This window comes from Silene latifolia, chromosome 8 (assembly GCF_048544455.1).
Source record: "Silene latifolia isolate original U9 population chromosome 8, ASM4854445v1, whole genome shotgun sequence".
Classification (NCBI taxonomy): Eukaryota; Viridiplantae; Streptophyta; class Magnoliopsida; order Caryophyllales; family Caryophyllaceae; genus Silene; species Silene latifolia.
In genome coordinates this window covers 23,208,812-23,225,974 of record NC_133533.1, presented here as the reverse complement: position 1 = coordinate 23,225,974, position 17,163 = coordinate 23,208,812, and the positions used below count along the sequence as shown (strand labels likewise).

Below are 17,163 nucleotides of genomic sequence, written 5' to 3'. Positions count from 1 at the left end.
AACAGTTGTATTGATGCAATTTGTTTTGGCTGCCTCACATGAGTCTATTTTCACAACCGATAAACGAGCTAAGAGTAAAATTAGTCTCTAGGAAAGTCGAATGAATAATGAACACAAAGAAACTATAGGGAGACGTAAAGGAAAGTAGGGCAAAATTACGAAGATGATGAGATTTACGCGAAGAATAATTCATTAACAGATGATGATATCTAAGCAAAAGAAACTAGAGGACACATTTGAACTATCTATTCATTATTTTAAATGGTTAAAGAAAGACCCTTAAATCACATCAATCATAAAATCTCCACCATTAATACAAAATGGACCTATCAAAGAAAATTAACATTATCTTGAATCACAACAAAAGCTACATATCCTTCCCTCTTACGGCAATACAATACCCTCATATGCCGGTAATAACTAATAACTCCTCCATAGACCCCCTCATCACCCCCCACAAACATTATTTTCCTTCGAGTTAACCAGCAAATCAATCACCACCGTGAGCTCTAAGAAGAGGGACATGGCATTTGTTAAACAATAGCAGCAGTAAAATATACAAGGGACTAATCATGTTTTATACTATTAAGCAAGTACTATAAAAGTACCAAGGGTCCGGGCGCCACATCGTAAACAATAATGCCTAGTCCTTAATGACTTTTACATACCACCTAGCCTAGTTTGTGTTTCAGGAATGATAAGATCAAATTCAAATGTAAACTCACATAAAGCTAGACCTCCTCTTCCCAGCATCTGTCCTCAGTCTCTTTACAGGGTTGGCCCATCCCATCGTTCCCCCGCTACTGCTACCATTACCCTGTTGGGCCGGCTGGTTAGACCAGACTTGTTGTCCTGATCTAGGGGTCGAAACTGAACCGGGGCTCCTTATACTACGCCCCATGCTAGGGGGCGAGACAGGCCCAGCTGATCCAGACCCAGACCTAGTATTCACAGTCGGCTTCTCCCGGTCTTTTCTCTTTTTCTTGCAAACCACCAAATCCCCAGGGTGTGTTAACCGAGGAGACTCATGAGGTGGGTCGCGGCTGCTGTTGCTGATTTTGGATTCCTTCATGGCCAAATGGGATCTTGTCCTTGAGTCTTCATTAACTGTAGCTGGGGCCCGCAATGATTGTTGCCTTGGGGATGTGCTCATCTCCCGGTCAACATCATTCATTAATCTATGTTTTCTTAACTGCGATGGAGCGGATTTCACGGCAGCAGGAGCTTGAGTAGATGTGGAAGTAGGACCCAAAAAGGACACCGAATTTTTGGCCTCGTGGAAATCCATGTCGGGAAAGGTCATCTTCAATACTTCGAAGAAGAGATCATGGACCTTCCTTGCCTCACATCGAACCTTCATATATAAACAGTGGCCAACATTAACTTCAGTAAGGTCACTTTCAGAGACATGATTAACTATTACAGACAACTTCAATCAAAATATTTCTCGCATAAAGATATCTTTAAGCTCATGGATTAAAAGTAGTAAGAAAAACAGAGAGGTCGGGCTTAAAATCTATGTTAATTCGACTCTTCATTTTTTGGGGCCATATCCGGCGCGTCCAACGCGGCAATCAAGGATATGGATATACGAAATTCATATCCAATCCTTAACATTCCCACAAGTCTCCTACAAGAGAAAAATAAAGGCGTGCATGACAAAAGTCTAGGAAGACACTTGTGTATGGAGCGTTTGGTATGATATTTATTGATTTAAACCATATTCTCTCATATTACTCTATTTCACATAAGAAAAACACTTCAATTCCCTGCACCCGTATTCTCATATTAGAAGGGGTCCTTGTGTCTAAATAATTGAGTCATGCAGAAGGTTGGGAGATGTACCTCATGAGAAAAACCAAAATGTTGCACTGCACTTTTCAACATTGATTGCACGTCATTGACAAATTCCATTACTCCATTATAGTGCAACTTGTCTATCCGATGGTCAATCTTGCGAAAATCCAAAACTTTGTTTCCAGCGCCAGAACCTGAAGATTCAGTTTTCTTCCATAAATCTGTCAAAAGAGGCACGATCTGACTGCCTTCCTTATCTATCCTCCTCTGGACCTTGCTGAGCGCATTCTTACACTACAGGCAGAAAACAAAACCCAACTTAATTATAGACTGCTAACCACTAAGGCACTGACGATAATACTTGCTAGTAAAAATGTATGTAGATTAAGGAGACAGTAAATCGCAGTTTCAATAACCCTTATTTGGAATATATATTTTGTTTTGGGTTGTGTTTTTGTTATCTAAAAGACCAAAATGGCCCTGACCTCACTTGCACCACTTTTAAAGAAAATAAAATTAGGACATAGTAATCTACTTCCAAAAAGGATCCATAATTCGACTACAAAAATAGATATACGGCTACGGCTACGGCTACGAACTATAGTTAGATCATAGATAGCAATCATCGCATTCCCCTGCCTTCACATCTATAATAAATAAAATATACTCCCTCCCATCCAGACCAAAGGTTACAGTTGCTTTTTGGCACTATTCATGATCGTAGTGAATCTGATATTATTCTTAATCTATAAGACAAAATATAGTCATGTGAGATCTTGTTTGATTTATCGTCATGAATGCTACAAGAATATCAATTTTTTATAATTTTTAATAACGTGTAACTAAAGATACGCACGTTACAAAATGTGCCTCGACAAGTGTGATAAAGCAACTGTAACCTTTGGTCTGGATGAGAGGGAGTACTCCCTATTAATAACTTTTAAAAGCACCTATGTATAAGGAATGTAGCATGAGTAAGTGAAACGTACCCTCCTCTGAATGATGTCAGACATCTTAGCACCATAACTGCTATTTGCAGAGATATCAATATCTTTATTACCATCCCAATTGTCCCTGGAGCTCTCACCAGCTTCATCATGGGGATTAGACAAGCTATTCAATCGACCAGGCTTTATAGAAGCATGGAGCTTTGACGTACTCTCCGTCCTTCTAGAAGGTCCGCCACGACGAGTCTTTGTCTCGCTCCTATCTTGCTTGAAAGCAGCAGAATCACTCACCAATTTGCTTTCAGGTTCAATTTTTGGCTGAGAACTTATTTTGGTTTCAGCAAAGGATTGAGTTTGAAATGAGTCTCCACGTTGAAGACACGGTTTTTCATTACTGTATCTCTCTTCCCTTTCCATTGTGTGACGAGGTCGAAGTCTTGTGCTACGTTTTCCTTTGATTTTGGGCAGCTGCAGCACCTGCTCATCTTCACCTTCTTCACGTTCATGATTCCAACTTCCTGATCGCTGGATATCCAAATGTGAATCCCCTGAGACAGCAATCTCTCCTTCCTCTAGGTCATCAGCCTGAATGAACAAATAAACAGATCAAAATATATAAATATGGAGCAATAGATGGACTCCCTCCGCCCGTTAATAAACTTCCTGGTTTGTTTTGCCGCAGAAACTAGCATAGTAAGACGCGGGGATAGAAATAGAAGTTGATATCACAAGTCACAACCAACAAAGACCGCAAATAACATACTCCGTTTGTAATGGAGTGATGTTCCCACTTTCCATTTTGGGATGTGAATTGTGAAAACAAGCATATGGGATAGGCCTATGGGGAACCCCAAACGCACTCTATCGCACACAACTTGCTTAAAAAGGATAGGTAAACCATTGGTTGGGACAGACCAAAGAAGGATACATAAACTATTGACATGAGCGAAAAGTAAGGTCTTTTTTGGTAAAATTACTAAAGTTGTCCTCGTAAACATTTCAAGATATATGAAAAAGAGAAAAAAAAACATCATTGGTAAACCTAATCTAAGCCCCGTAACAAATTTAATCAATCATTAATCATACTAAACTTACTGATTAACCAACTAAACAACTAACCCAATCTTCTCTTCTTCTCCGACCAACCACCAGAAACACCAACTCACCTTCCTCATCCCCACCCCAATCTCTTCCAACTCCCATTCCCAAACATCCCCAAACCCGACCTCCCGCTTTAGTCCACTAGCGACTTCCCCACTCAAAGAGGTCCCTTTTCACAAGCTCCCCACCGCAACCTCTCCTAACCGGCCAACTCCCATTCACAGCCTTTGAAGATCTTCTCCCATGAATGACAACCTTCCTCCATTTTCGACCTTCCTCAGACACCACCAACATACACTCAATGCCATACCCCCAACAGGCCGACCTATCTGCTACCTCCGGCCAACTTATTTTGGAGAGTAGAAGCGGTCAAGGTTGGATGTGAAGGTGCGTTGAGGTTGGGGAGTAGTGAACTCTAATGTGTGGTTTTCAGTTGAGGTTAAATTTTAAGTAACTTGATTTAGCTACAATTATTAATTGAAACCAGGAAACAAGGAAGTTCATTAACAGACAGAGGGAAGTAGAGAGACAAATCTGGGAAAAGATAAAGAGGCCCACCAGTCGTTTTGAGCCAGAACATGGTCTGGCATCTATTGCAGATAAAGTGGTGAATTTCTGAGAAGATAAAGAGGGGGAGACTGGTTGTGTCATCCTTTGACTATCAGAGGATCCTGCGGGGGATCCAGGGTCTTCAACCACATGAGCAGATCGAGGATAATCATATCGTTCATTACTAATAGGGACATCCTCTTCTGTTTGCTCCTTTATGGGAACCACTGTTGCGTCATCATCTTCATCTTCATACTCTCCGACCTCACCATCCTCATCTGGGACTAAATCTTCACGTCTGTCTTCAGAACCTTCATCTGAGGATTCTTCATTGTCATCATCCACATCCACCTCAGTGTATACAGGATTTTTCTGCCCTTTCTGCCGGCCCCTTCTCTTTTCAGGTAGACTGGGCCCTGCATCGACAGTGCTAGTAAATATGTCCTTCGATGGTTTTTTTGACAGAGAATTAACGGTAGAATTAACTTCCTTTGTACTGGCACGAAGCCAATCCGGCACTTGATCATAGCTCGTCATCTCCTCAATCCAGTCAAACTCTTCATCCATCTGGTCAAACAGCTCAACTTCTTCTTCACTACGTGCAATCAGTCGATTTACCTGCGGGAGAGAAGGGACATCATGAACGGTCTCTTGATATCTCTCCTCATCATGTAACAATGTCTCTAATGTCATTCGTCTCTCCTCATGTGTTGTTCTCTGATCAAAACGCCCTGCGTTGATTACTTCATCGGCCATGTCAATTTTGTATTGTTGAATATTGTTTCTAATTAGGCTCTCAATTGAACCAATATAACGGTCCTTTCCCGCAAGATCATCCTCTAAGTCAACTGAACCCCCACTTCTAAATTCATCCTCCTTTTGGTGGCTAGGTATCTTGTCAACAACTGCTTCCATGTAAATGACTTTGACTTCTCTCTTTTGCCCAATGCGATGTGCTCTGGCAACTGCCTGTTCCTCATTTTTAGGGTTTGGATCAGGATCATATATGATAACGGTGTCGGCACTTTGAAGATTTAAACCACGTCCGGCAGCACGAATGCTCAGCAAAAAGATAAAGCAATCTGTTTGTGGGTCATTAAAGTCCACTATGGCCGATTCTCGATCCTCTAAGCTAGTAGTTCCATCAATTCGCCGATACAAGAGTCGTCTCCATTGCAAATATTCTTCCAGGATGTCAAGAAGCTTGGTCATGGTACTAAAGAGAAGTACCCGATGCCCGGATCTATGAAGCTTCATGAGGATCCTATCCAAGATCCATAACTTCCCACATGATTTTACAAGAAAATCCTTTGAGAAGTCATTGAAATATGGGTAACTAAGCAATGGATGATTGCAAACTTTACGGAGCTCCATACACCGGTTATTTAAAGTTCTAAAAACTCTAGCTTCATAATAAGGATTTCTTTGAACTTTAAGCTTCTCATCCTCGGGGTCCACACGGATAGTACCAGTTGTTTTAACCCAATCATAGATAGCACCCTGGAGGGCGGACATCTTACATTTCAAAACAAATGACACCTGCATCAAAGCTAGACTTCAGAACGCCAGAAAAGGCAATAGAAAAGCTTTTAACAATTAACAAGGTGATTGACAACATGCATTACCTTTGGTGGAAGGGAGCCTTCCACGTCTTCAACACGACGCCTGAGCATAAATGGCTCCAGAATCTGATGTAGCCTATGGATAATGATAACCTTCTTTTCAGTCTCGAGCCAATCATCCTCTGCATTATGCACAACTTCCTTTTGAAAAGGTTGTGCGAACCAGTCGTGGAATGCTTTACGATTGTCAAATACTTCAGGGAGAAGTAAATTCAACAAAGACCAAAGCTCCTTCAAATCATTCTGAAAAATAACAAAGCCTGCCATGAGAGATGTCTACAAAGAAAACGCTCACAGAAAACATTATCCATAACGAATACAGAAAGGAATGAGCATTTCAAGCTCCCTATTGTTAATTATCTGCAGAAGGCACCATCTTTCTCTTTCATTTATCATTGTCAAAAACAGTCAATATTTAGTATAGACCTTGAAAATTAAAAATCTCCTAGGGCAAAGCAGTTCCAAAGAGAGAAGCTTACAAGTAACTCAGAACACCTTGACAAAGCAAAAAGCTCATAGGATTGCACTTGAGTTTTGCTAATACTTAATGACTTTATTTCTTTGATATATTGTCTTTTTGTCTATCAAATTTCTTATGCTCATAATTAGCTTTAAAATAACAGCAACAATGACTAGAATTAAAATATAAACCACTAAACAAAACTAAACCAGAAAGGATCTCCCGTTCAGTAATGGAGGAAAAAAAAGGATAATTGATGAAGCAGACTCGAAGTAATACGGGCAAGGTTAGAAGATTTGGTAGGAAAAGCTCAAAATTTCAAGTTAACTTAAGAGCTCATCCAAACACACTGAGACGACAGATTACTAATCTGCCATAAGAGTCAATAAAGAGAAAATCAGTATGCGCAGATGACTACTCTGAACAGTAAATAATATATAAATCTCAAATGCCAATATGTGCACACAATGGTGGATCTTTGCCGAATATCTTGGGCCCCGGAATATCGTAATACAAAAAGGAAATTGTGCATTTTGCTCAATTATGGTGTTGATATATTTCATAATTAATAATGTTTTTTATGATTTTCAATATGATAACGTAACACCATAAAAGACATTTTTTTGACAAACCTGTAAAGGCGTTCCTGTGAGCAGCAGACGCCTTTGGCAACGATACCTATCCAAATCACGCGCCAAAACTGATTCTCTATCCTTCATTCTTTGTGCTTCATCAATTACTATATACTTCCAGTCAACTCTAGAAAGTTTTGAACGGTCAAACATAATGAACTCATAGGTTGTGACAAGCACATTAAACTTCATCGCACATACTTCCTGGGAAATCAGTAAAAGAAGGATGTTTAGTTAGCAGCATGCATAAGATTTCTCTATTTATAGACAGGTTATAATGATACTTACTTGTGAGAACAGCTTGGATCTCTGGTCCTTGCTACCAACATAGTAAATGCAAGACACGGATGGCAGCCAGGTGCGTAACTCACTCTGTCAAAAAAACAAATATTGTTAGCAAAGCACATGAGTAAACCAGCTAGGCAGCCAGAAAACAATGTCAATGTGTACAGTGATGCATACCTTCCAATTAACCAAAACAGCATTAGGCACAATTATCAAATGGGGGCCATAGTTCCCTTTATATTCCATCAAGTAAGCAATCAGGGCCATCACCTGCATGCAAAGGCAACACTGAAAAATTGCACCAACTTTTTCTTTTAAAGTTGATAGTGGAACTTCAGCCAACTGCCTAAGAGAGTCCCCAAAATGGCAGGGGCAAGGGGGTTGGATGAACGCAGCATTACCTCAGTGTTAACACAGAAAATATATCCGGATGCCTAATGTCCCTTTATGAAGACTTGTGTTGAGAATTGCATAGAATGATTACTACTACTAATAAAAAGATGTGGGCCATTTTAGTGAGCTATTTTGGTTGATTCCATCATAATCTAGAACCATATAACAGCGGGTCTTTGGCTCCATAGAAAATGGAACTGTGTTTTTCCCCTTTTGAGCATTAACGATAATTTCAACATAGAAGAGCAAGTCAATGTAAAAAAGGACCAAGGGGTCCTAGGCAAAAGGACGATGACACTTTTACGTGGTTATAAAAGATAGTCTCGGCAAAAACCTCATTGGGAAAATGTGTGGCACAGAAAGTAAGATAACACACTCTTAATTGCATACGTTATGCATTCATGGAGTCTGACCATTCTAATTCATTTGTGAAGCAAAAGCCAGTACCATATGATAACAGAAGCAAAAAAGAAAGTATCCATCATGAACTATTTATGCTCGGAAAGGAGGCTACAGAAAAAGCAATTACCTGTACAGTCTTTCCAAGACCCATCTCATCTGCCAAAATTCCATTTAACTTGTTGTTATACAAAGAAAGCATCCACTGTAGACCAACCTACCATTTCAGACGTGACTCCCATGGTTAGTAGCCAGCCATCAATACACACACAGTAGTAACAAGAGATCTATAATAACACAACTTACAAGCTGGTAATCTCGCAGAGTTCCAGCCCTTAAAATTGAAGGCTGTCTGACAACTCTTTCATTTATTGCATGTGCAAGACTGTAATACCTGTTAAAATGATAAAATTATAAAAACATCCAATATTTTCCAATATAATAAATTATCACTGATGAAGGATGTCAGTACTCAGTAGTAAGCAGTCTCAGTATTGTTTTTAACAAAGAATTGAAAATGAAGCACGGTATCGCCAAATCCTTTTTTTTAATAAAACATATTTATAAAATGACAGAAGTCACCCGACAAATAAATGATGCATGGACACATAGCACAGTAGAAACTTATGCTAAAGCGAATGATAAGCATACTTGTTCACTGATGAGTTATCTCTTGGTGCATTCATCTCCGAAAATTGATTCCTTATCATCACCTCATCACCAGCACAAGCTGCTGCAGCTCTCACTTCTTCTTCTGATAAACCCTTTTACCCGACAATGCACAAAAAGAGACAAGATAACAATCAGTAATATAATTACAACATGTATTACAAGTAACTTTAAAAGGCTACCCGCCGTAGAAAGTTCATAGGGTACTCATGGACACATGGTATCAAATTTAGGCCGTACATTGAATCAAGAACGAGTTACCAAGGTTTTGCAAGTTATCGCAACCGCATTTAGAGGCGGCATTGGCTGGATTTATGGCGCAACAACAAAATACGGCTATGATTCCAAGATCAAGTCTCAAACCAAGATTTAGTAACATGCATGTAGAACAACATTCAATAACAGCTACTTCACACAAACTTGAAATGTTGGAGCTTCGCCATATCCCACCATACCTGAGCTCGGGCAGCAGCAGCAGCAGCTGATGCCGCTTCTTGGACCTCCTGCTGACTTTTTGTAGCAGTTATTTTGCTTCCCAGTTTGTGAAGGTATTCTTCAGTTTGAGTCAAAAAGGTTGATAGAACATTATATCTCTCAGCAGCATCACCCGAAATGTTAGTTTGCTGCTCGAGCAGCATTTCCCTGTATCTCTCGACGTCATTATTCTTCAGTGCCTCCATTCTTTTGTTTCTATCGTCGTCTTTTCTCTTTGAAAACTCCTTGAGCATCCTCTCATGATATTTTGCAACACCTCTGTTCCGTGCAGTGCGTGCATCACGAATAGCCCAATGGGCCTCAAGTAGTTTCTTGCGCCACAGGAATATGGACTTGAGTTGTTTCTCTCTAATAGCCTTCTGGGAAGCCTGAACTTGCCTCGACAGCTCCATACGTTGACGTTCACATGTCCGCACAAACTTCCTATATTCCCTGTCAGTCATGGCCATAATCTCTTGCTGTTCTTGATCAACTTGGTCCCTCAAACGTGCCTGAAGATCCAATAGCTTAAGTTTCTTTTCCTCAATTTGCAGTCGTACAACAAGATCTGGTCTGATTCGTTTCCTCTCCAAATTAACTGCTAACAATCCACCAATCTTCCTCAAATTTTCTGCCCTCTTATTGTTAAGCACTTCCAAGCCTTGCTCAGAGAGGAGATCTTTGATATCATAAGCCAGAGACAAGTTGTTATTGCCCATAACTGTAGACCCAAGGGAATCAGGCTTTCTAGTAAAACAAGGAAAATCAAATAATGGGCCATGATACTTTCGGGTTGATCCAATATCTTTTTGCTGAGGTTTCTTGGCTTGTGCATTTTCTCCAACAACAACCTGTGATACAATAGCCTTTCCCCTATCCGTATTTAAATCATTCCTGTTTAGAGCTTTCTGCATATTGTTCTCCATTTCTTGTTCAGCTTTAACAGCAACAGGAGTAGATTGTTGATCCTCATTTGCATACGATAATGCTGAAGCCTCTCTAGTCATAGAAATTGAACCTCCCGCCATACTGGTTGTTGATGCCATTGTTTTTTTATCACCAGGAGAAGCTTCCTCTTTGACGATGTTTGTTGGAATAGCAGCAGATGGTGGAGCCTGTGAAGCTTTCTCATTGGACACATACTTGGGACTTTCATCAGTGTTCCTAACAACAGATTTTACCTGGTTAGAAGAACCAGAAGGAGCACCAGTCTGCTGTTGCGACTCTAGAGGAGGTGGAGTAATAGCTCGGAGCAGTTCCTGAGGCAGAGTGCCGTCCCCTTTCTGTAGTAAAACCCAGTCCAAGACAAAAAAAAAAAGGCAAAATGAGTACACGATAAGAACACCTTAATACTATTCTGACAAATGTTTTTTCTTTTGAGGGGATTAAATAACCCCAACAAATGTTAAAACAGCAAAACACAATGGTTGTCTACGACAACAAAACGGAGTATTCAATAAAGTCATGCCACAAACATGATGGTAAATTGGTAATACTATCAGTGTAACTAGAGATATCATCCACAATCACTAATGTATACTTCATTAATTTGGATTAACTAAATTTTAATGACACAAATCTTATGAAAGGGGCGAGTGACAAGGGCATATATGTGAATTTGAAGGCAAGTTAAACCAAGTGGATGGACACTGGAACCTCACACTTTTGAGAGGGGTATTTTTGTCATTTCAAGTCCAAAATTGGTCAAAAGTGGAAATGAAGTGAATTGGTTGAATGGCCCGAAAAAGGAAAAGGAAGTGAATTCAAGAGACTGGAGGAAGAGAAGGAATTTCGTCTAGGAATCCGCAACTAACAAACATGAACTAGTCAGAAAATGACTAAATGTGAAGGAAACTAGATAGATGTTAAACCTTCAGGCGTCTAAATGCAAGTATTTGTGCCTTGAGAACGTGCATTTGCTGTTTAGTGAAACCAGATTGCTGTTGTGACGCCTGAGAAGGTTGCTGTCCCTGGGATGGATGGTGACTTCCAGAGCTTTTATCAGCACCCACACTGGCTGATTGAGGAGCCGTCTGGTTCAACTGCCTGAGATACTGCATTTGTAACACTTCCTGGCTAACTGCTGGACCTTTTGTATTCAAAGAATGTTCCAGACCCTGATTCAGGTTAACAGAAGGCCGTGACTGGATAGTCGACACTCCATTCCCCAGTGTGGATGGCTGAACCGAAGGTGATTGGTTCTCTCTATTGCTAGCACTGTTACCTACACCAGAGCTTGAATCTGGGCCAAATTGGCCAGGTGGGAATGTCTGCCGGGCTCTGGTTGGACCTGACTGTCCAGAAACCTCACTTGACGAATTAGCACGAGGAGAACTTTCACTGGCAACCGGTGGAGATGTGACATGTTGCCTATGACCTGGAAGAACAGGAGATAATTGTGAAGCACCTTCATTTGCCTTTTGTTGAGCCATCATTCGAGATTGCATTAGTGGCACAAGCTGTGCCACCAAATTCGCGTTTGCAGGTTGTGATAGATCGATATTGTGCTCAAGTGCCCATGCCCGCAACTGTGCAGCCATCATCTGATTATTTGCCGAGTTTTGGATTCCGGGCTGAACTTGCGGTACATGTCCGGGCCTCATAAGATTTGCACCAGATGGATGACCCATAGTTGTTGGCATCATTGGAGGCTTTGAGTCGATCCTCTGATCAGAGTTTCCCAGTTGACTTGGCTCTATCTGCTTCTCGGCACGACCAAAAGGCTCGGATGATTTATTTGATGACACTGCTTGTGCATGGTTATTTGCCTGCATAAAATTTGCCATGCGAATATCGTGGTCATTTCCAGATGAAGGGCCTCCAAGTGCAAAATTAGCTTGCCCCTGAGGTTGCAAGCCCATAGCAGTCTTTTGCTTTGCAGCCTGCTGGGAATAATGCATGTAAGCTTGATGAACAGGATTCATTGCTTGTTGCTCATGAACAAGAGTTTTATTTTGACCATCTTCACGCAAATGAGAACCATGCTGGTGGGGCATTTCAAGGTGTTTTCTTGACTGAGAAAATTGCAATGAACTAGGCGATGCACCAAAATTGGTGCCACCCATCATACCCTGGACACCAGCAGCTTGGAAGGCTAAGATACTTTCATTTCCCTCTGGCTTCCGCATTAGTTGATGTTGCAATGACTGCATAAGGTAACAATAATGGTAAAAAGAATGAGAACATAGATATGATCCCAAGTTCAATGATATAGCCATTTCATTCAAACTAAAGACTATCAAAGGTGCTGGCTTATATATACATTAAAGAAATGAACATTATCTAACGCCAGAAACAATAGCAACAAAATGATCATTAAAATCCATTAACAGATCACAACCCAGTCAACACTTCGTGTCTATGATGAAAGGTTGAGTCATATAACTAACAGGTCACCTTAAAACTTAAAAGAGAACTTAGGCATGCTGATTGTTTTGCTATGAGCAATGCAAAGCAGCATAAGTGATGTGCTCGGTAGTCGGTATTAAAAAAAGAACTGAAACAAGGAACTTAAAATGAATTCTCAAGCAAACACAGCACACTAGTACAGAATCAATCTTGAGTTCTTAACCGCTACTCAAGCAACCATCAGCAAAAATGCATCAACCAGTAAACATGATCTTAACGCCAATTGGCCGGAAGCTGTAATCTATGATGTCACTCTCTGATGTCTCTTTCTTGAGTTAAGTAAATTTATTTTACAGCACACATATAGTATTTTGATCTAAAGCAAAAATCAAATAACGGACAAATCAAATACTAAATCCTTGAAATTCACAGATATAGAAACAACAGGATATCTTTCATAAACGTCGTCAATCAGATACTAAACACAACAATACTTTTGAACAAAACAGAACTCTGAGAACACTTCTCAACCAAGTCCAATAAGCATAGAACACCTAATGTCAAAGCAAGAGCTGCAAAGCAAGCCTGTAACAGTCGTAAATAGTCGTAATTACATCTACAGCTATGTGAACATTTTGCGCAATCTGCAGCAAGAAACAGTCAGCTCAGCATTAGGAACACTAAAACACCTCAACCAGCTAAGTACAAATCCAATAAATTGACTAGTGGGTACTGACCAACAAAAGAAAAAGCAAAAAAGGCAACCAGGAAAAACACTAGGCCAATCTTTGTTTATGTGTCACACAAACCTCGTACTAAATCAAAAATTGTCTAAATTCAGGTCAACCATACAAACTGAAATACCAGAAAAAGACACAAGTCAAACTCACATGACCCATACTCATTTACAAACAATCAACTGAAAAGCCAGCTCACTTATCATCAACACCACTACTCATCAAACTAAGCAAAAATAATACTCTCCAAAATCATTAATTGAGCTATACCCAACGTATTTCTTCGTAAAAATTGCCAGATTAACAGTTTAACACCACTAAACATTTAATCAAACACTTCGAAACTTCGATCCCACATCCGAAATCCAGAGAGTTTACATTGCACCAACTCAATTTACCAACAAAATTTGACAGAATCAACACTAATAATCACTAAATTAAGCTGAACCCATTTGGTAAAACACAAATTGCTTCCAAACCCACATCTCCAGACCCGAAATTGAGCCGAAAAACAACTCACATTTCCCAAGATTTAACAAATTAACATCACAAATCAACAAATTCAGCTAAACCCAATTGAGAAAACACTTCCAAACTTCAAACCCACATCTCAAAACCCCAACCTGTCTATTCCCAAGCTGATTATGCTGCTGCTGCTGATGGTGCTGAATTGAATCAAACCCTAACTGATGTTGCGATGCACCCGAAGGCGACTGCGACGACGAAGAAGGCGATGCGGCAGCTGACGCCGGGCTCCTCCCACGCGCCCCGGCGTGCTGGGACCCACCGCCGCCAGATTGCATGTTAAAATCAAGCCCCTAAAAAAACCCAAAATTACAAAAACTAAAATTGATTTGCTAACCTAACCCTTTTCACAGTAACATTGAAAATCAAATTTTGGCAACTACCCAGAAAACCTTACTACACAAAATGACAAAACCCCAAAAAAAAGTTAAAAAAAAAAAAGGAAAATTCAAAATTACCCACTTAATAAAGTAACCCTTATTTTTCTCTCTCTATAATATGAGATGTTTTTGCAGCTAAAAAAGGAGAGAATTATGGAGATGTAATTAATCAATGAGGTGAGGGTAAAGTGAAAATAAAATAAAATAAAATAATAAAAGAAGGAGAAAATTGATAGAGATTTTTTTTATTTTTCGGAGAAAAATTGAAATTGTGGGACCAAAGTTTGTAGATCGGAGATGAGGAGAAGAGATGGAATTGTTGGTGGGTTTTGTGTTCGATTGGTCAATGAATTCCAAAATTGATCGGAAATTTGATGATTTTTTTTTTGGGGATTTGAGTATGAGGTTTTTTGGTGAATGATTTTGGGTAATTTTTTTTGTTTTAATTTTTGATGATTTGTCTCACTCACTATCAAACCCTAATATGGTTAGTTTTAGTTTTAGGGGTAAATTGATTGAATTTGGTTTAGTTTTTTTATTTTTTAAAATTTTGGTGGTGAATTTAATGGTTAGTTACTTTATTTGTTTGGGATATGATGATTTGATGTTTGGGGAGTTATTGGGCAAATTGATTGAATGTGGTTTATTTTTTTTGGTGCTGAATTTAATGGTTAAGCTCTGTTTAACAGTACACTTTATGTACCTGATTTGCCTCAAGTATCTTTTTTGTCAAAAAAAGTAGGTGTCTTATTTTTTTTAGAGTGTTTGGCAACTCTTTTTTTTTTTAACAAAAAAGGTACCTGAAATGAAATGTTACCTCATGTAACATTTGAGAAATCAGGTACCTGGTTCTTTTTTGTCTACCGATTTTACCCTTGTTTTTTTAATGTTGTCAACTAAAATCTCATTCAACACCTACTCCCAAATAACACAGACAACCGTTAAATAAAATTCTTCAATACACTCATCGGAAAAAATCGAATATTTTTTTTTGTGTATGACTTTAATAGAGAACTAATTTTGTATTCATAGAATACATTTTTCGATAATATATTGTTTGATTTTTTTTCTTTTACCTAATCGTGATATATTAATTATTGTTTCATTCTCTTTGAAACATGTTGGAGACTTGCGCAAATACATTGAAAAAACTAAAATATGACTTTATTACTAACAATGTCAATGATAATAACACAAGAATAATAGAAAAAACATAAACACAATAATAATCATGCCCTTTTACGTCATTTGATCAAATATCAGCTACATTTTCAGCTAGTTTTCAATCATTTTAATAAAAATCAGCTACTTTATCAGCCAATTAGGATCCCGAGGGTCCATTTCCTATTAAAGGTCAAGATTTCATCTCACGGTAATCTAACGGTCTAAATTTTTGATCGAAAAATAAAGAAAAAGTGCAATGGAAAGAGAAGAGTAATATTTTATTCTAATGTGAGAGAAAATGGACCCTCCATTTCTTTTAGGAAATGGAGAGGATCTATGTTCCTTATCGGCTCCTAATTTTCAGCTACCTTATCAGGTTTCAGGTATTTTTTCAGGTTTCAGGTACCTTTTTCAGCTAGTTTTGTCAAACAGAGCCTTAGTATTACTTTTATGAGACATATGTTTGGGATATGATGATTTGAAGTTTGGGGAGGTGTTAGGGTGCACAAATTCACATTTAACATGATGCATATTAAGTTTAAAACGGGTTAAGTATGTATATCACCATAAATTCTCATTGAAGACGGGTACTATCCGTCACAAGCTGAATACGGGTAGTGTCTCTCTCACAATATACAAGTACTATCTATGGGGTGCTCCATTTTCCCCTCACTTGTCCTCCTACTTGCCTTATTGTGAGAGAGATACTATCCATTTTCAGCTTGTGAAACAAGACGCGTTTTGGTATATTACTTATGTATAAAGGAATACGTAAGACGGATAGTACAGTCTTAACTCTTAAGGGAGACTTGCTAGTTGGGGTATGTTGATTTGGACGAGGTTTTAACCAAGGTTACGTCTTTATGTGGATTATGAGTCCATGATTTTATTAATAGACTATGCAAACAGTTATAGTATAATTGATGGTGTAGAATCCGAGTTTATAATAAAGTTTTCTAGTTTTTGTTTAAAGAATTTGAGTTATACCATAAAGTTTGTGTACTCACCCACCTAAACATAAACAAAAATCACTTTTGAAAACTGATAAGGTTATTTTCAGTCGTTGGTCTATCTAAATAAATCCTAAATTACTATTAACTGATAGTTAGTGGCAAGAAATGGTCGAATCCACAGGGGGGCGAGTTAATTGTTCTATTTGCAAAATTTAAGTTCGTCTTTAAGTAACCGTTTTCTTGAAGGATGATTGTTTGCTAAAAACTATTTGCGATGTAAAAAAAAGATAAATCTATAAATATTATTAAAAGGTTACCCTAAAATGACCAATTAAGTCCACGTAAACAATGCCACGTAGGATAAAAAAAAGTCACGCAGACATTTGAAGCTCACGTCAGCCGCATAACCCAAATGTCACACACACATTCATACCCAATTACCCCGTCTCTTATCATCACTGTTCCTACCGACAACGACAATCCCCCTTTTTCCGCTCATTTCGTCAACCGACATTAATTTATTATTACATGACATTAATTTAATTCATTTATCTATAAAATAATTTAATTCACTTATCTATAATATTAAAAGATATTATCTATATTCTTAAATGATTTTTGTATATTAAATATATTATTTTCCAAAATTTATGTAACCCTTAGAAATTTACATCAAAATTTCATAATTTATAATTAATATTGACATTTTAATTGAAATTTTTGTGATA

General features: G+C 38.7%; 1 protein-coding gene across 1 annotated transcript; it reads right to left on the bottom strand.

Moving 5' to 3' along the window:
- Positions 1–557: 557 nt before the first annotated feature.
- On the bottom strand, positions 558–14,987 carry LOC141596571 (ATP-dependent helicase BRM). The gene is made up of 14 exons (XM_074416773.1): positions 14,037–14,987; positions 11,200–12,474; positions 9,310–10,611; positions 8,837–8,949; positions 8,492–8,579; positions 8,316–8,402; positions 7,571–7,663; positions 7,397–7,480; positions 7,109–7,312; positions 6,020–6,259; positions 4,404–5,933; positions 2,787–3,329; positions 1,846–2,091; positions 558–1,354 (listed from the first exon to the last, which is right to left on the bottom strand). Exons 1-14 carry the CDS (start codon positions 14,214–14,216, stop codon positions 722–724), a joined length of 6,618 nt encoding a protein of 2,205 aa, XP_074272874.1. The 5' UTR covers positions 14,217–14,987; the 3' UTR covers positions 558–721.
- Positions 14,988–17,163: the final 2,176 nt, after the last annotated feature.

Bases quoted from the DNA above. Each gene is read 5' to 3' on its own strand.
- LOC141596571 (XM_074416773.1), bottom strand. From the start codon at position 14,216: ATGCAATCTGGCGGCGGTGGGTCCCAGCACGCCGGGGCGCGTGGGAGG. The intron at 10,612-11,199 runs GTTTAACATCTA...GTTTTACTACAG, and splicing joins TTGCATTTAGACGCCTGAAG to AAAGGGGACGGCACTCTGCC. The intron at 7,481-7,570 runs GTATGCATCACT...TTTTTTTGACAG, and splicing joins CTGTTTTGGTTAATTGGAAG to AGTGAGTTACGCACCTGGCT.